The following is a 24,734-nucleotide window of genomic DNA, read 5'->3' on the forward strand; positions in this document are numbered from 1 at the left end:
GGTGAGAGCATAGTCCCCTGTGGAGCGCCAGTGCTGCAGACCACAGTGTCAGAGAGGCAGTCTTTTAACCTGACAAACTGTGGTCTCTCTGTCAAGTAGTCCGTAATCCAGGATACCAGGTGGGCATTCACACCCATCTGCACGAGCTTGTCTCTCAGTCTGAGGGGCTGGATGGTGTTAAAGGCACTGGAAAAATCGAAGTACATGATTCTCACAGCACCCTTCCCCTTGTCCAGATGAGAGTGTGCTCTGTGCAGAAGGTAGATGATGGCGTCGTCCACGCCCACCTTCTCCTGGTAAGGCGAACTGCAGCGGGTCTAGTGCATGGCGAACCTGTGGTCTGAGAATGTGCAGTAGCAGTCTCTCCATGGTCTTTGTGATGTGGGAGGTTAGCGCGACGGGCCTGTAGTCGTTCATTACGCTGGGGTGTGGCTTCTTCGGAACGGGGATGAGGCAATTTGAGGCACTAATGATGTCGGTCATACAGATCTTATAAAATTATGCATGGTTGCATGTAAAATAGGCAATAAATGAGTGAGTAAAAGCACACTTCTGTTCCTTTTCCTTTAATTTCCTGTCACATTTTTTGTCCACCTGATGGCGATAGTGTGCTTTCGAGTTAATTTTGTTAACAGTAAAAAGCGACGAAGAAGAAGACGGAAAAGGAAACGGCTTCCGTTGGTCACATAAGGTGGGCATTGGACATTGATTAACAGTTCCAAACAGCGATAACAGCATCTGTCCCGCTCTGGAGAAGGTGTTATGTAACCTCAGAACTGCTTGTATACTAATCGCATGTTTCATCCAGGGCAAAATCTTGATTCCTTAGTGGTTTTATGTTTTTTTCTCACCATGTTTATCCGAGCACAATGTCTTCATAGAGTGACGTGGACCAGCTGCCGAAGGTCATTCCCTTACTTGACTTAAGTAACATTTAGCCAGCAAGCGTGATAGAGTATCCGCCGAACATTATTCATGACAATTTAGTCTTCTCTAACATACTGTTAAGGTTAGCGAGTTAGCAGTAGCAATGTTAGCAACGTCTTGGTTTCCAAGTTGAATAGCCTTGTGTCGTATACCAGTGGAAACGTTCATTACTTTTACATAGTCACTATTTAAAAGAGAAATTCTTATGGGCATACATATACCTGGCTTTCTTTACGAAGCATTACATTCCTCTGAGAAATTAGGCATAAAACACATTTTAGATAATATCAGCCTTTTCATATAACTGTCAACGTTAGCTAACCTTACTGTTTTTAGCTTCACTGAAGGTGATACCGTGTGGTGTATTCGCTAAATACCAAACATGGTATTTGATAATATTATATGTTGTATCACATTTCTTAGTACTTCTTAGTACTCGTAATTTTTAAATGCTGCAAATTTTGACGTTAGCCACAACTTACAACTATGCAATGCATCGGCTATAAAAATAGAAGCAAATTAAAAGTTGTATCTGTAGATTCCTCTGTGCAGAATTAACCATTAGTTTTAATGTCAGAATTTCTTAGGCTTTGAATATGTGAAATCTCACAAAATGCTTGACCCTGTGAAAGCACAATGGTCCAACTCTATTTGGAAATAGCTAACAAAATAATTGTTCTTAGTTTGGTAAAGATAACGGCAATAACTGATAATCCTAAACAGATCCTTAATGGTCGGTGGTGTGTCACCAGTGCCATGAAGAGAACTCCTAATCCTGGATTACCCACCACATAAACCTAAGAGCAGTTGTAAACAGGGCTTTAAGTATAGCTGCTTTAGTGAATACCTGGATGCACTGCCTTGTTATAACAGTTGACATGGGCATGTTACGAGCAGCAGTCACTGTTCAGTTAGCTGCTATATTTTTACTAATTATTTGCCTTCAGTTCCTCCCTTCTTGTGGTATCTTCACCCTTTTAAGGTTATTACATGGACCTTCATTTACCTCTGGTGTGTGTGTGTGTTAGACTAAAGTCCTGCATGCGCTCACGTTGTGATTTGTCTTTTACAGAATGGGGAATTTTACCTCCTCCACCGCAGGGGGTCTCACCAGTACAGCATGTGCGCAGTTTGTCCAGGTAAGGAGATGTTTACAGATGTGCCTCCTGCTGTCGTTCTGTTACTGTTGCTGTAGTAGTGTGTCTCTGTATTACCGACTTGTAATCATATGAATCTGATAAATTGGGGTTGAAAGGAAGTAGTTAAGTTTTAATGACTTAATATAAAATATGTATTTTTCTGAGGTTTTCTCGCTGTTGTACATTACTTGTATGCATTTGAAATCCTTGGTTGGTTTGTCCTTGTATTACCTCCTACTTGGTATTTTCTTTCTGCATTTTGTTCATACAAATCTGTTATGGAGTGGGACCAAAAGTAGTGCATCAGATTTGATGTGTGAATAAACCAAAATATCCAAAAGATATGACAGGCATGACCCCAAATAATATAATCCAATGAGATGCTGATTTTCAAAGTCTTTGTGGTGAAGTAATCAGGCTACATTTCTATAACCTTTGAATTGTAAGTACATTTTTTTGTGATGGTTAAAGTATTAAGTGTTAGAGTTTCTAAGCTTTGCTAATGTTTACTCACTGATTAAAAGCCGAAAATGTATTTATTGAATGAAGCATTGCCAGGTGTTTAACTCTTTTTGTGTTCTACCGATACCTTTCAGGACATGGTTTCACAGAACTGCGTCGTGATATTTTCCAAGACCACCTGTCCATATTGTAAAATGGCCAAAAAAGTGTTCAATGAAATCGGCACAACCTACAAGGTGGTTGAACTGGATGAACACGATGATGGAAGGAGAGTGCAAGAGGCCTTAGCTCAGTTGACTGGCGCCAGAACGGTAAGGACTTCAAGTAACGGGCCAAGCCACCATCCCTTATGACCCTGTCCCCACTTTCTTTTTGGTCACGGATCAACACTTCCCTGTTTCAATCATCTGTCTACTTTAAAGCTGCAGTCTGCAGGATTTGTTGTTGTCATACGTAAAGTCCTACTTTTTGGCATTTTAAGAGTTTACATGATCTATCAGAACGCTTGAAGTTGAAAACGGTGACCTCCGTAGTCGCAAAATGCAAGAAATGCTTATTTTTTAACCGAAAAATAAAAAGTTATTCAACTCCCTGTCCCGCCCCATCAAAACACATGAGAACTCGTGCACGTCTACGTGCACGCCAGATGCGCGTACACGACTCCTCATTCATCAACTCACCTGTCATTTGCGATCATGGAAGACACAGTAAGTAGACTAGCCCGTAATGAAGTTCAATAGTCCAGATAAATAAGCGTGGGGACGAGCCTACCTTGTATCGCGCGTGCACAATCGGTGATTGACAGGCAGCAGAGCCCAGCTCGTAAACCTGATTGGTTACCTTTTACCGGTCCGGTCTGCAATTTTGTAAACAAACCTGCTGGCTTTGGAGGGACCTAGCGGGACATATAGGGGACCTAGAGAACCCTTTTTTTTTTTTTTGTATTGGGGTATTTAATGTTCTACTTTCAGAATCCCCGGACAGTTCCAGGCATTATGCTTGAAAAAGAGTTGCAGACTGCAGCTTTAAGACATAAGGCACAATAAAGAATGCAAACATCAGTTGAAAATGATATATTTTTTTATCATCTTTATATTTCTTCTCCTCTCAGTGGGAGAGGACGAGCTGATTTTACATCTGCATTATAAGCCTGAGACTTTTATATTAATTATAATTTGAATCACTGAGAAACATTACAGACTTTTTGCTGTTTTTTTGTCTTTAAATTAATATCACACATGTTTTGTTTACATTGCAAAAACAAAATACCAACATTTATATCACTGAGTGCATTGACCTCTTAAAAAATCTTCGAGAGGCTAAGTGTGTGTAAACTGTGGCACACAAACACATCTGGAAGGAGTTGTGTGCCCCCGAATCAGGCATCTTATAAAAAAAACTTCACAATATTATTGTATACTGCAAGTACTTTCTGTTTGTACAAATGCTTGTGCACGCTGTGCAAGCGTAACAGTATCGTTCCTTTGTTAAGGTGCCGAGAGTCTTCATCAATGGGAACTGCATCGGGGGCGGCAGCGATACCAAACAGCTCCATCAACAGGGGAAGCTGGTGCCCCTCATCGAGCAGTGTGCTCCCTGCTGTGCTGCAACCAACTCAGAAGGCTCAGGAAGTGGACACTTCCAGGCTGCTAAATGACTAACCGTTCCTTTAGCTTTATTCAAGCCTGTATTTATGTTGTATGTTTTTTAAGCATGATTATGTTATTTCTTTATCAAAGAGGAGTAGGGACTATTTTGTTACAGGGATGTATATTATTGTTGATATTATTTAATTAAAACATGTATATATTTAATAAAACGTGATCAATGGAAGCAGTCCACTTTCTTCTCATTTGCGTGGTTGTTTTACTGAAGCGTATGATATTTATAAAAAAGAGAAAAAGCACCATAAATGTGAACGCAATAATAGATTGACTCATTTTGCATTAGTTGTGATTATTTGACGTGATATTAATGGCCTTGGAAAGTGAAACTACTTAAATTTGTATAATCTAAACACCTTATTGTGCTGGTAATGACGAATGCCATTTACATGCAATGTATTTGAATAAATACTATTTTTCTCTCTTGCTTGTCAAAGCATTTTCCATCACTGTAGACTGAGATTTCAGCTGAAGTAAAAAAAAAGAAACATTGACTGGCAACATGACTCATTATCAATGTGAGTTTTTCATTGTTCAAAACAATTTGAGATTGTAAATATAAACAAAAGCCCGCTATTGAGTTCTAATGTCTTCGCATTAGAATGCTCCTTATGTTCAAGGACTCGTCGAAGGCGGGCGGATATTTAGTTGAAAAAATAAGAAATTTTTTGCTTTAACGTTGCAAGTTATTAATTTAACATTTCAATAAACACATACTGGCCCACAAATTTATTCAAGTGTGACTAACTGAATTTTTGAAGTATTATTGCAAACTATTAGCTGGAAATCATCGGTGTACGCTGGGGTCCAAATCGCGCGCACCCACCTAGCCCATATTGCTCCGCAGCGTAGTGAAGTCACTCCAGTGCTAAAATTAATTAGCTTGACTAGCGGTTGTATAGCTAAGCTATTAGCTTTTGATATTTATGCGTAAAGAAGGTTGACAGAACAACATTTTAAGAATGTCTGGAAGCGCAGGAGAGTGGTGTCTGATGGAGAGTGACCCCGGAGTGTTCACGGAGCTCATAAAAGGTTTTGGTGAGTCTTGGGTAACGCCGGAGCTTCATTCAATGTAACGTGGCTGTGCCACAGAGCTAGCTTAGCTAAAGGTAGCCGCTCTAAAACCAACGGTAAATTTCAAATGAGCTCGTGCTGATTTTTCTTTTTTCTGCAAAAATGAAAAAAATATCACCATCTATGATTTTTTTTTAACTACAACCCAAACATTGATTCCTCGACAATTTTGCATGTAACAATTAGGAAGCCGTTGTTAACTTATTTAAACAAGCTAAATGGCTAGCATTACTCAGCGTTCAAAACAACGGCGCGTGAAAACAAACCATCTGAAATGTTGACATTTGTTTTGTTTGGGTCTGCTTTCAGTCACCCCCCCCCCTCTCAAAAAGACGCGTCTAACTCCGCGAACATGAGTTAAACGATAGCTACGTGTTACCTAAACAATTATTACCAGCCTAAATGCCGTTGTGTTTCTTTATTTGTCTTTGTCAGGTTGCAAAGGAGCACAGGTGGAAGAGATATGGAGTATGGAGCCGGAGAACTTTGAGAACTTGAAGTATGTTTATGCGTGTGACTTTATTATCTCGTATGTTTCCTCTAAAGGCAGCCCCCTAACGTTTTTGTTCTCTTTCAGACCAGTTCACGGGTTGATTTTTCTGTTCAAGTGGCAGCCCGGTGAAGAGCCAGCAGGGTCCATTGTCCAGGATTCAAGACTTGACCACATCTTTTTTGCCAAACAGGTGGAGTACTGCAAGATTTGCAACTCTAGTCAAAACGTGATCGAACTCCTGCCAAGCTTAGAAAAAAGTTAGCCTCTTCAAGTTTTTCAAATGTGTTTCCTTTGGAGCATATGCATGTGCCTTACGTCTCCCTATGTGCATTTAATTCTGCATCTAACTGCTAAAGTATAGTTATGACTGAACTTGACATTATTTATGGCAATCCAAATAATTATGGCAGAGTTTTTCAGCCTAATTGGGTAATTGCTTACTTGTAATTATGTATACTGCATGCACTTACTTGTAAATTAACACAATGCACAAATAAGAGGATTCATTTATCAATCCATTTTAATATTTTGGCTTTCTATCTGTTTGTTTTCAGGTCATTAACAATGCTTGTGCCACCCAGGCGATAGTCAGTGTTCTGCTCAACTGCACGCATCCTGACATGTTGCTTGGAGACACACTGACAGAGTTCAGAGAGTTTTCACAGAGTTTTGATGCTGCTGTAAGTTTATGGTATTTTTTTTTATACATATTTTATAATGCTAAACGTCTTTGTGACTTTAATAAAACTCAAAAGAAGGAGTGCTTTCATCTAAAAAAACAAAAAAAAAACATCACTCAGCTTTCAATTTATACGACTTGTGACCAGAAAAGGATGAACTGCGTGCCTCATACAATTTCAACCTCTGCATTGTAGGCCTATGCATTTCAAGGAGAAATACTGTTTGAAATCAGAGGGTAATTGTTTGAGGACTACTCAAAAAGTTAAATATCCTTGGCCATCCCTACTGCATTGTTAAGGTGAGAATTCTAGGGTCAGCTTTGTAATCCTGCTTCTTTTCTCCTCAGATGAAGGGTTTGGCTCTTAGCAACTCTGAAGTGATCCGACAAGTTCACAACGGCTTTGCCAGGTAAGATCCTGCACATGCGTCTCTCAGCTGGAAGGTTTTATTGGCTGCTTGTCGGACGATTGGCACATTTGTTTTGGATACACTCGTTTTTTGCCTGTTCAGAATTTCTGAATTAGTTTATTAGGTGAAACTGAAAAACCTTATCCTCTCTCGTATTACAGCATTTAACATTTAATGCATTGAGTTGGGATTTCCGTGGAGCATCTCACCTTCCTACATCTCTTTCTTCGTTTTCTTTCTTTTTTTTAAGGCAGCAAATGTTTGAATTTGACGCAAAGTCTTCAGCAAAGGATGAGGATGCCTTTCACTTTGTGAGCTATGTTCCTGTAAATGGCAGACTGTATGAGCTTGATGGACTTCGGGAGGGACCAATCGACTTGGGTAAACAAAGAAATTTATTTTGATTTTAATTTGTATTCCTTTTTAGTTACCATGTAAACAGTATTATTAAAGCTGTTTGTCACCAGGTGCGTGCAATCAAGAAGACTGGATCAGCGCAGTACGCCCAGTAATCGAGAAGAGAATACAGAAGTAAATATCACGTGTAGATCTCTTTCGAATTGATCTCACGTTTAGCAAATACTTGACCGTTTGTTTCCATCTTCAGGTACAGTGAAGGAGAGATCCGATTCAATCTGATGGCCATCGTGTCAGACCGAAAGATGATATACGAGAGGAAAATCGCAGAGCTCCAGACTCAGCTAACTGAGGTTTGTGGCTGCAATTTCAGTGCTTAAGTGACGGATGATGTGTTTTCCTCTTTTGAGGCTACATGCAATTAGAGATCTTAACTGGGGTGTATTTGAATTAAAAAAAATGGAGACTGCTTAGTTCTATTGATGTAATAACATGTCTTATATTCATCATATTTCTCTCTGAGTCTTGTGTTTTATGCAGCAGTTTTCTGCAGAATTGAAGCATTTTAGATAAAAACTAAACTTTAGTGATGACAACAGGAGAAAAAAATCTGCCAGAATAGGAATCATGTGGATTATCAGTAGTCAGTGAATGTTTCAGATGTTATCAGATGGTGAGGTTTGAATTAAAAATCACCTTTTTTTGCAAGTGTGTTGAGTTAAATTGTAGGTGTCACCATTCTTCTCAGTGAACACAACTGATGCTGATCCTTTATGAAAGCAGTCCAAAACTAAAGGTGGAAAATCCTTATTTAGTTGAAGAACAGGCTTTTGCCTGTTGTCACAACATAACACATGTTATTCATACATACATACATATATATGTATATGATATAATGTTTTCAAAGACTGCCAGTCACACCCTGAGCATGCATCTGCAATACTGCAGCAAGGTGGAGGTTTTATAACCAGCAGAGGTCAGCAAACGAGGGGCTTTTAGATGGTGGAAATGAAATCGTAACCCAGGGTAGATGGTGTTGTATACTTGTTTTAACGTGCAACAAACTTTTATTGTCTTCTTTTTAAGTTATGATTAAACAAAATGCCTCTTCCTTACCCATGTTGCAAGGTTGTACTGAAACAATCATATTATGTTCGAGTTGTACTTTTACTTTGATTCCCCATCTGTTCCCATATCCAAGTAACAATACAAAGTAACATCTTTTCTTCTGAACTAGTAGAACCATATCTTGGGAGGAAACATTTTTGTCCTTCTCTGTTTCCAGGATGAGCCAATGGACACAGATCAGAGCAGTACGTTTCTTAGCTCCATCCAATCAGAGATTGCCAAGTACCAGCTCCTCATTGAAGAGGAAAATCAGAAACTTAAAAGATATAAGGTGGGACCCCTCTAAAGCACACAGCCACCGATACAAGAAATGTTCCCATTAAAATAGTTATTTAACCACAGAAATGTTGTGCTTTAGGTTGAAAATATTCGACGAAAGCACAACTACCTTCCTTTCATCATGGAGCTACTGAAGACGTTGGCAGAGTACCAGCAGTTAATACCGTTGGTGGAGAAGGTATTCTTTTACCCTTTGTGCAGCTTTCCTTATTTACTCTGTTTGCACGAGAGTCTGAGAACTTAAGTACCTTGACATTTAGAAACCATCCATTCTGGATTACACATGCACTTTAATTTAATGAGCTGTCGCGGTGCCAACAACGGGTATTTTTAATGGCTGTAGATGAGAGATGATAAAATGATTAACATTCGTGATGAAGTTATTCATTTAAAAAGGGCTTAGAACTGAAATAGTTGAAAACCAAAGCTTCACTGGAGGGCAAATGCTATCCCCTAAATATCAAATACATCTTTTTTTTTTTATACACAAATAGGAATTTACAGATGTAATGTGTTGGTATTGCACATATATTAATAGAAATGTTTTTCTGTCCAGGCAAAGGAGAAACAAACCGCCAAAAAAGCCCAGGAGGCCAAGTGAGCGACCATCATTTCACCAGAGAAGCCTCTGATTACACACACAAACACACATGCATCCGGTCACTCTCTCATCAGTGAGCTGCGTGCACCACCTGTACATCACCTCTCATATTCATATGAACGGCCATGAGTGACCTTCAGTGGCTCTCACACAGAACCATCCAGACTTAATGAACTGCACTGCAGCTGTAGCACAGAGACTACAAAACAACCTTCACGTGTGTTCATCAGTTCTTTTGCATGAATGAAGGAAATGTGTGCTCAAATTATGTTCTGTCTTATTTTCATAATAAAATGTTTAGATGTTTGTGAGCTGTGTGCTTCCATGTACAGATACCCCCCCCACCACCACCTTCTCTGATCAGTTGGCTGGTGTGTTTTTTTTTCCAAGCAGACTTGGTGGTGGATCTTTGCCTCCATCTGCTGGTGTAGCAGTGTAATAACAGGGAATATATGTGATTCACATGTCAAACATTAAAACTGTTTTCTTAGTTTTTGACTTGATGAGAAAACCACACAAACTGCCAAGTTTCTGACTATACTGTCACCTCAATGCATATTGGTTTTACACTACAGAGGGTAGGGACAGCAGTTCTCTGTACCGTGGCGACTGCGAGGGCATTAACAGTCCAGGAAGTTGAAAGGTGATTTCTGAGAAACTAAAAACCAGCTTATGATGAGAAAATGGAATTGGAATCTGGTGTGTGAATACGTCAGTATACAGTGCTGGTGAGTCCACACCCAGCCTAGCACTTATTTTGTGGTTGCGGTGCTTCTGTGTTGACAAAATCTGTTCCCCACAAAAACAGACCTGCGTTATACTCCTACGACCCCACTTGGAATTGTTGAAATTGAAGTTTTCATTCCGTCTCTTGATTTCTTTAAACTGAAGTTAGTCAGCAAAGGTAAGAAATATATCATGTATTGAATGGACCTGTTTGTCCATTTGACTCCAGGGAAACTTGAATTCGCTGAATAAAATCTGATAGATATTGCTCTGTTGTCGACACTTGAGCTGTAGTTAGGTCAGCAGGTAACGTATAAGTGTAGCCTGATGTGGCTGTTAACAGCTCTCCAACCCTTCTATCGACTGTGAGGCACTGTCCCTTGCTTTTATGGTTTTCCTGAAAAGGGGAAAAATAAGTTCCTGAGTGATAGTGATGTGATGTGAATCGTGGACATTCATGGCACTCGGACAGATTTAAAATTTTATCTCTGTAACTTGTGACCTCTGAACTTTACCTTCAAAGGTTCATATTAAAACAGTTCCTTATTTAAGCGCGTGCCTGGTTGCTACCCCACATTTTGAAACAATTTAAAATAATGTATCACGCTACATGTGGACAGTGCTGCGATATGGCTACCAACAGAACCGGTTTGTTCACATTATTGGTACTTTTGTACCGGTGAGAATAGCAACCCTCGGGTTCAAATTGCAATTTTGAAATGAAATCTTTACAGCAGGGGTCTTCAACGTTTTTCAGGCCAGGGACCCCCAAACTGATGGAGAGTTGGAGCAGGGACCCCCCTACTATTTATATGGCATACAATTGTGTTTTATATTTAACGGGGCCTAGTGCCGTGTATAAACATAGCTACTCTGTTATTGTACATTCAATACTAAGCTATTCAAATAATACACAGGTTAATATATTCATGTTTTTATTTTAAACGTGCAAGGTACAGGGTGGCCGTGCCACTGCCATTTATAAACAAACATCTTGCATACAACACTGAGCTATTCAAATAATCCACAGATTTTAACTTTAAACATGCATGTAGATGGGACAATGAATCCTCAAAGCATCTGTGAATGGCACACGTTTGCACACAATTTGTGAGAAAAAACTGTTTGAAAAAAAAAAAAAATTATTATTATTTTTTTTTTAAATTGTCTAATCAACCAAAGATTTCGCGACCCTCCTGCAGTACCTCCGCGGACCCCCTGTTGAAGACCTCTGCTTTACAGTAAAGTGGTCGTTCTTCTGATTTACACCTTATTTCATACCCTGATGCCTCCAGTGTACACTCCATGTACTCTCGGAACTTGTTTGAATATACCACATTTTCCTGGGGGGGGGGTTTCAAGACACTCAATTATTGATCACTGTTTATCTTTGGTCAGCCAATCTGAAGCATAGCCAAACGCCCATGAGAGGCCCCAAGCAGTATTTCTTTATTCCCATAATTCCTCGTTTTTGCTTCAAATTGCTGCTCTTTGTCAATTTGGTCCAGCTGATTCGAATGTGCAGGAGGTTGCACAGCGTGCCGACGGAGAAAATATATTCTGCATGTTCATCACTGATGACGCAAGACCATTAGTCCGAATGATCCAAACACTACACAAAAGTTACGGTTGTTCTGGATAAATTCCCACAAAAGTATTTTGTCTCGCTCATGTTTGAGTCTGGAAAGGCTTCGCTGATTTTGTTCAGTGAATTAGCGTCTGGATGGAAACGTACAGAGAAGTCATTCTTGGCTGACTTTTGGGCGGCACTTGAACATCTGACGCATCTGCAGTCTGCTGACCAAAGCAAGACGGGGCCTGTTTCTAATTTTGGATCAAGTGTTTATATATGCACCTTGAGTACTCCTTGGATCCGATCCCAGAAGTCGGTTGCCAAGAACGTGTATGGCAACCAATGAAAACCTACAGATTTTACTACCAGCTCAAAGACAAAGAACAGTGTGTCTGTTTAATTATTTTGTCTATCGCGCCACGTACTTGAGCAAACAAGGAGTGCTGTGCCAGTGTTCCGCTTCTGCTGGGTGCTCATACCTTTACCACCACACTGTGCTTCATCTCTGCAGAGACAAAGAGCATCGATGGGCAGAAAATAAATAGGTTTCACAAAAAAGAATGAAGTCTTAAAAATAGCCAGGCTGTGGCGTAACGGAATGTGTGCTGGTCAGGCCTACTCGAGGGGTCGAAGGAAAGCTTGTTTGTGCAGCTCATTATCACACACACAGGGCCTGAAAGGGATTAAGAGCCCCACTGCAGCAACAGCTCCACTCAGTTTTTAAACCTTTTGATTAGATCTGCGTCTGATTGTTGATTTTTTTTTTTTTCTTTTTCTTTTTAGTACCGGTATTTATAACGATGTAAACCTGGTGTTTTGCCAAAATAGTGGTTTTAGTAGCTTAGAGTAAAGCAGGGGTCCTCCTGCAAGGGAGAACAGCCAAATTACTGCTATAAAAGGGATGTACAATCGCACTGTTCAGAGGACAACTCGAGCAAAAGAAAAAAGTTGGTCACTGACTGTTTTGCTGGAAGATTGAAGGCACATATTTGAGAAAATACAGGCACACAATGGCCTTTGAATTGAAATAGTCAGAGTAGTGAAAGAATGGAAGAGCGAAAGCAATTTTGCAGAAGGTGAAGGCTGAAAACAGTTTTGAACACCCGTTTTGCTTTTCCCAGATGGGAATCGGTAATGAAGGACAAAAGTGTTCAGAGTAACGCTTCTTCTCGACAGGTAATTTAGCCCACTGATCCAGATGCAATGCGTTGCTAGGTGGTGGGTGGACAGCATTTGAGATGATCGCTATCGTCGTGACACTCTGTTCCTATTAAGGATGCTTTATTATTTCAGTTAAACGCACCTGCTTTTGAGCAGTTGGCAGGTTTAAACTTGGAACCGTCATATGAGTAATGTAGTGCCTCAACCTTCAGGGACTGCAGAGCGAATGATTCTTGAGAGTTGCCGGTATAAAAGACAATCTCAGCACACCAGGACAGCAGGGCACAGGTCTGAGGCCGGTTCAGCACCCGGCAGGAGGAGGACTCTCCTCGCTGTCACTCAGGGTGTTCTCTCCTCTGCTGTTACAGCTTTACACACAAGCGCTAGTGTTACAGTGCGGTAACTAAGTTGGGCAAAGTTTAATGTAATGTTCCAAAAACACGAGGAATGTTGCTGTTGTTGTGTGAGTCAACATTCAGAACATTGTTTCTAAAAGAATGTTTGTGTACTGTGCATTGACGCATCTGTCCCTTTGTTAACATTCAGAATGTGTGGCATTTATCCTTCTAATTATGTATTTCTATTTTAGGTTCAGTGGGAAATGCAAATGCAATAGAAAAAAAATAAAAAAATCCCCTTGGAATAACTAGCACTTGCTCTGTGACCCGTCCAGGAAGTACTCAGCCAATGACAGCTGGGATAGACTCCAGCCCCCCCGCAGTGAATGCAAGTGTACTGAAAGCAGACAACAAGATGTGGAGAAAAGCACGGGAAATTTTTTAGCTGGACCTTTTGAGCTTGAAGTATTTTGGTGACATTTTTACTTAAAAATTGTAAAAAAGAAAAACACACATCAGAGGTTTTTCGTCTTTGAGAACACATTTTATTTCACAAACAGTCCAGCTGTCTGAAGCTTGAATATACATTAAACATGTACAACAATATTACAGTATTTACACTTTACATTGTCACAGTAGTTTCAGGCTAAATGCAGCCCGCTGTGGAAACCATCAAACTATCGTAGAACCTTTAGTGTAAACTGGTGCAAATACAGCAGTACAAAGTCTTCAAGTGGATATCATCACAGAAAATACATTCTAATAGCGCTGTCGGTTTTGTGTGAGGTGCGCAGTTAAGTGTTTTATCTTCTCAGCTTTAAATGCAGAAGCACTAGAAAAAAATTGTTTCTCCAAGTGCGTCATCGTAAAAGTTATCATATTTAAATGGTGTTGTCAAAACAGAGCTGATAATGACCTAGTGACAGAAGTGTAACCTTAATCTCATCTTGTAAAGGTGGTCTATGCACCTCCTGCAGCATCATGTTTATGCTCGGAGTTTGCATTAAGCTTCATTATCCTGAGCCAGTGTCTGGAACGGACATCATCTGTAGTCACTCCACAGTCACAGTGGTAAACAGATGACTTCAGGAGTGGGTGTTTAGTGTGACATGGATTTGATGTGTTTGCCCCCCTCTCCCCTGGCAGCTGCACACAGTTCTTTGTAGAGGTCGGAGTGGATAAACCTGGGGTACGAGTTGTTCTCCATCAGGCTGTAAACCTTCTTCTGAGCTGCCAGGAAGCTGGTTGCAGTAGGTGTGTGGAGACTCTGGATGATGCCATTTTTGGTGTGGAAGTCCAAGTTAATCTGTGACCAAAGAAACACCCACGATAAGCCTTTTGATAATCCATTTTAATAATTTATGAAACCTGAAGGAACATTAACTCTTGATTAAAACCACCTGTGAGAAACTAACCAATCGACCAATTTATTAGCCTTTATAGTGAATCATTTTACCTCCTTGGAAGCTTCACTTTTAATGAACTCCTCGTAAAGGCTGTTGGCCTTGGACAGCAGATCTTTGTGCGACGTGAGTGTCTTGAAATCCTCACACGCTGTCCAAAACTCAATGTTCTCCTCGCAGAACTCAGACTTCAGAAAGATACGAAAGGCAGCTTTCCCATCTGTGTGGGGGGGAATGGAGGGAGAAGTGTGTCAGACGTGGCCGGTGACATTCACTGGCTGTATGCCCATCATTGGAAAGGTAAAGTATGAGCAAAGCCATAACAGACTTTGTTTTATTTAAGGTAATAAACTGCTTTCATTCAGCTCCCAGTTACTGTTTGACCTTTGAGATTCTTTTATATAACAATGCTCCAGCAGAGGGGTGAGTGGTACTTACATTTATGACTGAGTAGTTTGTCAAGAGACTGCGCCCATTGGTTCACGTCATCAACACTTGGCCTGGGGGTAGAGAGGAGAGCTCTTGTAAGAGATAATAATAGCTCAGGCAACTACTACTTTTGTACAATCACTGTAAATTCTTTCCATTGATTACCATGCTTAAGTTTTGCCAAAATGATATTGCGAAAAACAAGTAGCACATTGTTAAATTGACTGAATCGCATATATTATCTCTCTTGTTAGTCATTTGGAATCCAAATCTATTTTTTTATGGCATTATCTATAGGTCATGCCAAGATATTCATGTGTAAAACATGCCACAAAACATCTTTGAGTGAAATGTTTGCATTTAAACATACATTCATAGCTGGATGGAAGCAAAAAAAAAAAATCATAATACATCATCTCTACAGTGATCTTACCTGTAGGATCTATTTTTCATTAGATGCAGTATTGACTTGGAGGAATTTGTCTTCAGCAGAAATCGTATTCTGTGTCTCCAGTTCTTCTTCCTATTAAAAAAAAGAGTTCTCTCATCAGCTTTTCTTTTAGATAACACTTTGTACTTTTCTTAAGAAATCCATCTTGACCAGGATCATCCTCACTAAATGCTGAAGTAACTTACTTTTTTCCCTTCTTGTCTGCAGACAGGTCAGTAGGTGTCATGCTGTCAGTAAAAGCCATTTCCTGGGATAACACTCTGGTGAGATTCTCTCTCATGGTTCAGTCTTGTCTCCTTCTCCCTCTTGGCTTGTCGGGCTGTTTTATAGTCTTTTTCCAGCCAGGACCAAAAGTAGGATGGGCTGGAGGCGGGCCTGTTTTCAATGTGATTGGCCCTAGCTGTGTAAACACGGACTTGGCCTGGTATGACTCTCAGAGCCTGAGGCAACGATAGGCTCTTGTTGCATAAACATCCCTCCCTGAGTATCCTGCTGGCTTCCATTTTTAAGTGTAGGGTCAAGATGTGACGTGCATGTAGCACTCAGTGCCCTTCTTCGTAAAATAAAGCTGTGTTGAGGGAAAAAAAGAGCTTTTTTTTTAGATTTTTAAGCCTTTTTTTCCTTCTAAATTACAGCATTGCTTTGATTTGCAATCATTTTATAACTTAAACAAACCACAATCTAAAACAAATGAAACAATAAGAATTCAGCCTCTGTGTTTGTTCTTTTTTCCAGGGGTGGTTCTCCCTCATATCAATCAATCAATCAATATTTATTTAAATAGCGCATTTCATACCACAGGCAACTCAATGTGCTTTACATACTGTGAACATCCCTAAAAACCAACAGACTCTGAAACACCACCCGCACTTTACGTGTTTAGTGAATTATTCATACAGGGCGCGGATCCGTGAGGCATCATGACACCTGTCATGATGGTATGTTGAGATATTACATGTTGGTACAAATGTGATGATGCAATATCCTCTCACCTCTATAAAGATAAGTACAATTAAAGACCTGTTGGCACAGGTAAAGACATTTTCCTTTCATTCATAGAAAAAAAGCTCGGATAGAATCTGTCAGTATGTTTTTGGCGGTTACTCCCAGTGACATTTATTGGTCAAAAAAAGGGTTTAGGAAGCTTTGAATTCTTTAAAAGGTTTGGATATGCCTTTCTTAAAATGTGTGCTAGATAGGCAGATACACTCCAGTTATGGAACTGACTTTTTATAGTAAAGTTTTATACACTTTACCATAAACTATACACTTTACACTTTAATGGATGACTCTGCCTATCCCAGGGAGCCCTCAGAAGAATCTGAGTAGCAATAAAGGTGCCGCTCAGGGAACTGATCCTCCTAAAGCAAACTCAAACATGAGATCTTATTAAAGTCAACATGAAAAACGTCAACAGCATAAGATTCGGTTGGAAAGGATTGTGATGGAATACCGGCATTGGCTGTCAAAGTTTCTTCAGTTATTGAGGCTGTCATGGCAATGACTCAAGTGGTTGTGATATTACAGTAGCTGTGAAAAAAGGCCCACTCTACATCCAGGGTTTGGTTTCATGCTTCACCACACTAATGCAAACAGAGTCATTGTCATCATATTGCACTTCTGTCAATAGATCGTTTGATACATGGGAACATTACCAAACTCCTAGGAGCTTCAGAACTGGATTTTTCAAGTTGCATCACAAAATGTGACCCCACACACATCAGTTAGATAAAAGTCCTGATTAAATGAATCCATGTCAACAAATGTATTAGGTTTAGCTTCACACATTAAGAGGACTCTTGTAAAGAAGTAAAATTATATGCACAGCTGAATGCTGATTTCTGACTAAATGTATCCCTGTTATGACTGAGCACATAAACTGTCAGTGATTATTCTTTAATACGCCTCAACAATGAAAGCACAGGAAAGGATTTTTACAACCTCTACATGGCAGACGTCATGCACAGGCCTGCATATCCGTTGTTTTTTTTACAGCTGTACCGAGGTGTCGGGTGAATCAGATGTGTAATATCTGTTCAGCTAAACAGGCAGATCCCGTATTTATGAAGAGTTGAAACGGAACCCGCATCCCCTTCACTTTGCACCAACCCATTATCAAGAATCAAGAATCAAGAATCTTTATTGTCACAATTGTCATAATGAAATTTAGTTCAGGAGCTCTTGGCTTTGGATACACAAAAGATATAAAAAGATATCTAAATAATATACAAGAGAATAAAAATAGTAAAAGAAAAGTTAAGTTATATCTCTCTGTCCACCTATTGTTTGCATATATATATATATATATATATATATAAAAAACAGTTTTCATTATACATACTTGTGATTTTACATTGATAAAAGTATCGAGTCAAGTTATATTATAATTGGACTGCAGTCAAGAAAGAAAAGTGCAATAACATTGCCTTTAAACTCTTTACCAAAAAAAACTGAAATCCTCGTCCAGTAACAATACAGGGTGAGACAATGACATCATATTCCCGAAACACTAAAAGGGCATTTCTGTTGTGGAAGAGGATAAATATATACAAAGAATGATCACATTTTGTTCTGCATTATCAGCGCCGTAATACATCTGCGTCACCTGCTGTATAATGTTGTGGTTATCGCCAGCCTCCCTCTCTCTGCTGTGCACGTTCAGAGCTCTGCTGGGTGAAAACACGGCGCTCACCTCGTGTGTTTATTATGATGTGCAGACGGTGTGTAAGCAGCCGTCTGTTTAGAAGTGGACAGAGAGCAGAGCCAAGTTTCCACTAAGGCAGGAGTTTTTGTTCAGAGAGCCATGTGCAGGAGGTGATTCCCAGCACTGGTTTGCACCATTTCTCCTTTTCATGTTTGGAAGTTGTAATGTTCACTGAGCATGACCAAACTCTGAACCCCTTTAGGGGTTTTTCCTCTTTGACTGACAGTGGTTGGTACCAAAGCCAGGGGCTTAGATATAGTACAATGCTTCCAGTGCTTTAAATAATATGTGTTCCAGCTGCGGAGGACATTTTCTGGCAGACAGGTGGAGTGGATAACCAACATATTCTCATTTAGGCCAAAAAATGTTGGCAATGAAAAGAAATTTGAAAAAAGCAGTGAAGAGTATTTAACCTGAAACAGACTTTCCCATCTGAGTGTAACTTAATACTAGACTTTAAAGAGTTTATAATCTGCATGTAATAAAATCCTTACAGGGCAGGTATACCTTTCACATGCATTGAGTGAAGTCGCTCTCATCCTAACTCGCCATCAAAGCAGGGTGGACTGGACAGCTGAAAGCTCAATTTGTATTACTAAGAAAGACATCATTTAAAGTAATCAATACAGTAGTTGATAGTATTTGGCAGGATTTGAGATCCAGACTGCACTGCCTCACCATCAACATCTTATAGGTGTTTGTGGCCAAATCAGCAATGTCAAAATGTGTGGAAAGTGGACGTGATGATGTACAGTGTGTAGCAAGATGTCAAACATCAACATTGTAACACATATCGATATACTTAGCCTGTACCTTCTCACATAGCGAGATGTTAAAAGTTGACATGATGCAATATAAAAACTAGCAAATGACAAATATTCATTCCACAGGATTGTTAGTATTTCAAACACTTCACAAATAGAGGACACATGAGCTGTAAGATATTTTTCACCAGCATCATGAAGTTGCTTTGCTTTTCAGAAGAAAAATATATGAAAAACACTGACAAAACCACAACTATGATGGTTAGATGACTGGGTCAGATTACCTTCAGTATTACCAGTATAAAAGCTATCAGAAGTGATCATAGTGGTGAAGCAGGTGCCCAAGATTGGCTGATATTCAGTCTACTACTTGCACATGTTTTATGACAATGGTATCCTCTTACAGCAGTGGACCCTCTCTTAAAGATAAGGTGTTTGTGCCATAATATAAGTTAAGGAGCATGACAAAGTGCTCAAGGAGTTGACCTCCATTAGTCTGATCAAGCATGTGCGGGATGTGATGGGAAAATAAATACCTTGCAACTTACAACATCAGGCTTAATGTATCTGCTGCTTGGTGCCTGAAAGCTCAGGACACCTTCAGAGGTCTTGCTGCATCCAAGTCAGCATTCGTGCTGTTTTGTTTCCATGAGGATAACCAGTAATATCCAGCAGTTTTCTTTTCTTTTTAAATTTGTGGCTCATCAATTCATACGTAAAGTCTTGTCAAATCCTAACTGAGCCAACACGTTGTGACATAACTGTGATCCGTGTTGTATTTATGCCTCGGGCAATGCTCGATCCGAGGATAGGGACACATCTCCATGGTGACAGATAATGTGTTGTTTTCTTGTCACAACAGCGAAAATCGAAGCATTTCGTAATCAAAGGCCAGACCAGAAATGTGAAAACACTGAATATAGTTTGAGACGGGATGATTTTCACATCTTAGTTTCTGTTAATGGGGTGAGTTGAACAGAAACTCTTCATTTAGCTTGTGTATTATGATATCTTATATTCCCAGATGATGTTCTGTTTTTAAGCAAACTTTAAAACTGGAACGAGTGATTTAATAGATTAATAATTCTTCCATCTTTCTAGAGCAGCAGAAACAAGATCTAAACTGATTCTTATCAGTTTTATTATTGATATCATTATTTTACGCAGGCAGCGACATTATTAGTTGGCGTGAGAGGTATTTCTGGACACTTGTCCATAGCATACAGTTATATTTTAATGCCCCCAAATTAGAGCCATGTTCATTAGAGCTTAGCTTGGTTTTACCCCCTGCTTCTAGTCGTTATATTAAAGACTACTGGGCATGTATTGTTGTAATGTTTTAAATACTTGAACGCAGTTTTTCTAGAGAAGATAATTGTTTTGTATATGTGATTATCGTCCATCGACTCTTTTGGGCTTTCACATGCGCGAGCGTACAACTAACCGGTGAGTTACATGCTGTTTATAAAGTTGTTTTGTAACGTCCCCATGCCAGTAATGTGAGAACCATGCATATGGTTTTGATGGTAAGGCTTGTGACTTTATTGTCGGATGGTTTATAAAGTGGTGTGACGTTTCTGCAGTGTGCAAGTTGTTGTTTTACGTGGAAGGGTTAGCGCTTGCCCCTAGCCACCACATATTAGCCTCGCATGACAGGCTGCGCGAACAGCGCGATCTCTACACAGGGAGTGCAGATTTGCACCTGTCTGTGTCCTACTATCAGTATTTGACAACCTCTAGCAATGGAAATGTGCTTCAAATGCCCCGGAGTTCCCCTTTAAGCTAATGTCTAAAAGTTATAATTAATGGATACAGTGGAGTTAATCTCCTTGTCAGACTATCACCAAGAAACCAAATAATTGTATATAATCTTTTTTTTTTTTCTAAATATACGACCATTAAGACCTTACCTTTATTGATGACTCGCTATACTTTCTCAGAAGTGAATAGCTACATATGACAACATTGCTACTATACACATGTGTAACAAGGGTTAATTTGACTTGTGTATAATTCCACAAAAATATTGTTTTAATTGTTTTTATGACATTTATAAGATTAGTTAGGTGGAACTTTCATTTTCGTTTACTGTTTCTGTACGTTCTTTTATGGGGGAGCAACATTTGTAACAAAAGATACGGTCCCGCCAAAACTCTTCCTCTCTTTTGTGATGTTTGGTGAGGAAAGGTGAGCTCCCATTTTGTCACTTATATTTGTCATTTTATTTTGTCTATGTTGCTCCATATTTCACTTATTTGTGCTAATGTTTGCGTCATTGTAATTGTGCTCTCTTTTGTGATGTTTGGTGAGGAAAGGTTGGAGAATAAAAAAAACCTTCGAAAGAGCAGCAGTATGGTCTCCATCTATTAACCATTAAAAACACAACGCAGAGGTTTCATACCGGTTACACATGTAATACTTTTGAAACACAAAATGCGGTTCAAATTTAAAGTGAGGAGGGGCACATGAGCTCCACTGAGGCGTTTGATCCCTCTCTTCACTCAGTTACACTTCAATAAACACACCTTTGCAGAAGACGAAAATAGACCGAGCGTAAGAAAGGTCAAACGGTGACACATCTCTCTGAATCAGTGCGGACTGATTGAAGTCAGCCTGCCCTGGGGAACAGGAAAGTTACAAACATCAAAAGGCCTCTAAAGACACTTTCATGACTCGGACTTTACACTCATGCTGTCACTGCACACCTGTCACAGCCCCACTGCTAACTGTCTTATCGCTGCCCCTCATTACATCATTACAGTTTTTATCTGCTGGGATTTAAGCTACTGGACAAAAGAACACCTGAACAAATTGCATCCTCTTTTTCCACATGTCCAGCATTGGAAGCAATTATCATTTGACTCAAAGTTTACGCTCTCTGTCATTCTTTCTCTGAGCAAACTCGGCGCTCTTGTGGATATTCTGTGTATTAAAAGCAAAGGCAGGCATGACTAATTGATTGGTTAGTTTCCCCTACTGCCTTTCAAACAGCAGTGGTACATACATGTAGGCCGTCTGGACATGTATCCGATGAACATGTTCCATCGAAGGAAACTTTTTTTTTTTTTTTCAAATAACTGCTCAAATAAAAGCTTTTGCAGCTTTACTGCTGAATTACTTTGTTTGACATCAGAGATTTCAGACCAGCACGTGGTTGAGGATAATTTTCCTGTTTCCATTGAGCTGGTGGTAGTATGAAGGACACTGTAAGCCCTTAAAAACAACACCAGGATGTTCTCAGATACATTTTCAACTTGCACATAAATAAAAACAAAAAAACTAAAACAGAATAATGGACAAAATTGTGATATAAATACAACATGTGACCTAAATATCACTGACGCTCGTGCTTACCTGCAGAAATTAAAATTAGCCGCATGTGAAAACAAAAGCATGTGCGTCATATTGAAATAATAATTTGTGATCATTTGCTTTATCACTTATTATCTTCACGATCTGTCACAAACTATTTGAAGTATGTCATTCCGAATATTTGCATGATGGGAGTGAATTTGACCTCAAATTTATGTAAAAAAAAACCTAGGAATAGAAACGAAAATGAACAATTTCTTCTTCCCGACACATTTTGTCAAGTAGAAATTCATTCAGCAACTGTAAATGTTTTACATTTTGCTGTCCTCACGACCAGATAAATCATTCTTCGTGTTCTCCTTTCTTTCGCCTCTGCTTCAGTGTTTGTGTAGAAAACTGTAGAAATATGTAGCCATGACAAAGTGTATGATGTGGGCAAAACCCAACGATGAATTCCAACCCTGTAAGGGCCCGTGTTAGTGTTGCAGTAAGCACAAAAGGTTATCTGAAAAGGTCTTGGCCACACCACATAGAAGGTGTAGACTCAATTAAATTCCACTGCATTACACGGACGTCTTCCACTGCTTTGCTTTTCCATTCATATGCAAAGTGTTGTCCCTATTTGAAGACTAGCCGACATGAAGTCACGTCATGGACAATGAAGCACTGTCCAGCAGTGTATTTATGAGACGGCACATAATTAATATTTCACAGAGTTGATGGGGAAGCCGTTTAATCAGACATCCACTGTACCACAGTAAATCCCCTGCTGCAGGGTTGACGACCTGCCTCTCCCACATTCAAGTCCATGCAAAGCCTGCAGCTTGTGTTTGTGCACACAGACACATTTCAAGTGGAGGACAGAAGTGAGCGTTACTTTGATGGTGCCATTTAAATAGTGTAATATAAGAGTAGCTAACCTAGTCCCATTTGCTAATGCTATAGCTGTTTTAAGTATCTATTAATACTTTAACTCTATATTGTATGGGACTAAAAAAAAAAATCTAAAATGAACAGATGCTGCTTCCTTCAGTGTTGTGTTACTATGAACTGTACGCGTTTGCATTTTTTAGAGGTGTGAACTTGTGAATGTCCTCTAATTGAAACAATCACAATTAGCGTTTCAGTTTGATGCTCCTAACATCTGGAACAGTCTTCCAGAAGATGTGAGACAGGCCTCAACTCTGACAATGTTTAAATCCAGGCTCAAAACAGTTCTGTTTAGCTGTGCATATGACATCTGAAAGTATTTTATCTGCACTCTTCACTTTTAAATGAATGAATTAATGATTATTTTTTATGGGTTTTTTATTTTTCATTTCTTTTTAATGATTTTATTGCCTTCTTGTGATTTTATGTAGCTGTAAAGCACTTTGAATTACCTTGTGTACGAATTGTGCTCTATAAATAAAATTGCCTTGCCTTGCCTTATTGTTTGTTTGTACCCTTATGTATGACCCTCGGTGGCATGCTGTAAAGGTCAGCCCATGCAAGTTGTAGAAAGGAAATATGAGCATTTCAACATCAGAGCACACATCATTATTCAGTGTGTCCTTTTACAAGTCCCAAAATGCTCACAGAGGGGAGGGATCGGAAGGTGTCATTAATGCAATCATGACAAGAGCTGAAGACCAACTTATAAAATTGATTTTTTTTAAGTTACGGTCAGTCAGTCATGTTCAGTTAATAGCACAACATCAGTTTATTAAAATACCTCTGTAACTAACTGGTGGGATTTAGACAATAACAATAATAGCTCAAGGTGAAAAAAATAGATAAATCATGGTTAGAGCTAAAACATGTTTTTACAATGCAATTGTTACCCTAATGGGTGCTGTTTTACTGGTTTATTTGCTTTCATGTAAACACATAAACACATAGCGATGAAGAACTGTCCCGTCCTGGTTGGGTTTAGTCAAAAACTTTACTTGGTAAGGGTTTGAAATCAATGATGCCTGCTCAGGGTTAAAAAATGATCATGTTTGGAAGAAAAATGCACTCCTTTTAAAATGTAACTGTAACTGCGCCTCTTTTACTCCTCACATGCAGTTGCTCTCACGACCACTGCAGGCCACATGTTCTTCCAACTTAATCATAGGTTGTTTCAGGCTACTTAAACAAACTCCCAATTGTGATGTAGTTAAATATAGGACAGTCTTAGAATTTATGAAGTTTCCTTGTCAGCTGTATCTACAGTATACTGATGCATAATCTGCAATATATCTGTTTAATAAAAAGCTGCCTGCAAGACATCCGTTTTACTCGCTGAAATGTTTCAAAGTTATTGGAAAACTTTGGATCAAAGCACAGAATTCTTTTGCATATAATTATATAATTTTCTGTTTAACTTTAGTCTGATTATTGTGCATTTAACTGTATGCATTTGGCCTTAGTAAAGCAGAATACGTGCCATTTTTCATTTTTAATTACATTTTTTAATCTACGTGACTTTTATTAATCTGCTGATGAAATGAAATCTGTTCAGATGAACTGCGTCCCACTGACGAACAGGAAAGGCACAACGTCAACCAGAGAAAATCTCATTTCTCATAACGCCTGATTTCTCAAGAAACTGGAAGTGCATGCCTTCCTGTTTGTGAAACGGCATACGGCCTTCAGACATATGAAATATATAAAAGTGTATGAAAAAGTAATCTTAC

At 39.3% G+C, this 24,734-nt stretch overlaps 3 protein-coding genes across 6 annotated transcripts; 2 read left to right on the forward strand and 1 right to left on the reverse strand.

Moving 5' to 3' along the window:
- The first annotated feature begins 647 nt into the window (after positions 1-647).
- Positions 648-4,361, forward strand: glrx2 (glutaredoxin 2). Of its 3 annotated transcripts, none has more exons than XM_075484460.1 (4): positions 648-691; positions 2,000-2,066; positions 2,663-2,839; positions 4,021-4,361. In XM_075484460.1, exons 2-4 carry the CDS (start codon positions 2,001-2,003, stop codon positions 4,183-4,185), a joined length of 408 nt encoding a protein of 135 aa, XP_075340575.1. In that variant the 5' UTR covers positions 648-691; position 2,000; the 3' UTR covers positions 4,186-4,361. The 3 variants fall into 3 exon arrangements, with proteins under 3 accessions (XP_075340575.1, XP_075340576.1, XP_075340572.1); XM_075484461.1 differs by having other exon boundaries at positions 686-757; XM_075484457.1 differs by lacking the exon at positions 648-691 and adding an exon at positions 698-905.
- Positions 4,362-5,036: 675 nt separating this feature from the next.
- On the forward strand, positions 5,037-9,519 carry uchl5 (ubiquitin carboxyl-terminal hydrolase L5). Of its 2 annotated transcripts, XM_075484462.1 has the most exons (11): positions 5,037-5,230; positions 5,702-5,765; positions 5,844-5,949; positions 6,314-6,439; positions 6,787-6,848; positions 7,099-7,229; positions 7,316-7,379; positions 7,456-7,558; positions 8,491-8,604; positions 8,692-8,790; positions 9,169-9,519. In XM_075484462.1, exons 1-11 carry the CDS (start codon positions 5,155-5,157, stop codon positions 9,211-9,213), a joined length of 990 nt encoding a protein of 329 aa, XP_075340577.1. In that variant the 5' UTR covers positions 5,037-5,154; the 3' UTR covers positions 9,214-9,519. The 2 variants fall into 2 exon arrangements, with proteins under 2 accessions (XP_075340577.1, XP_075340578.1); XM_075484463.1 differs by lacking the exon at positions 6,314-6,439.
- Positions 9,520-13,533: 4,014 nt separating this feature from the next.
- rgs2 (regulator of G protein signaling 2) lies at positions 13,534-15,605 on the reverse strand. Its single transcript, XM_075484464.1, has 5 exons — positions 15,480-15,605; positions 15,277-15,366; positions 14,853-14,914; positions 14,468-14,634; positions 13,534-14,317 (listed from the first exon to the last, which is right to left on the reverse strand). The coding sequence occupies exons 1-5, from the start codon at positions 15,572-15,574 to the stop codon at positions 14,111-14,113; spliced, it is 621 nt and encodes a 206-aa protein (XP_075340579.1). The 5' UTR covers positions 15,575-15,605; the 3' UTR covers positions 13,534-14,110.
- Positions 15,606-24,734: the final 9,129 nt, after the last annotated feature.

This window comes from Odontesthes bonariensis, chromosome 15, assembly GCF_027942865.1.
Source record: "Odontesthes bonariensis isolate fOdoBon6 chromosome 15, fOdoBon6.hap1, whole genome shotgun sequence".
Classification (NCBI taxonomy): domain Eukaryota; kingdom Metazoa; phylum Chordata; class Actinopteri; order Atheriniformes; family Atherinopsidae; genus Odontesthes; species Odontesthes bonariensis.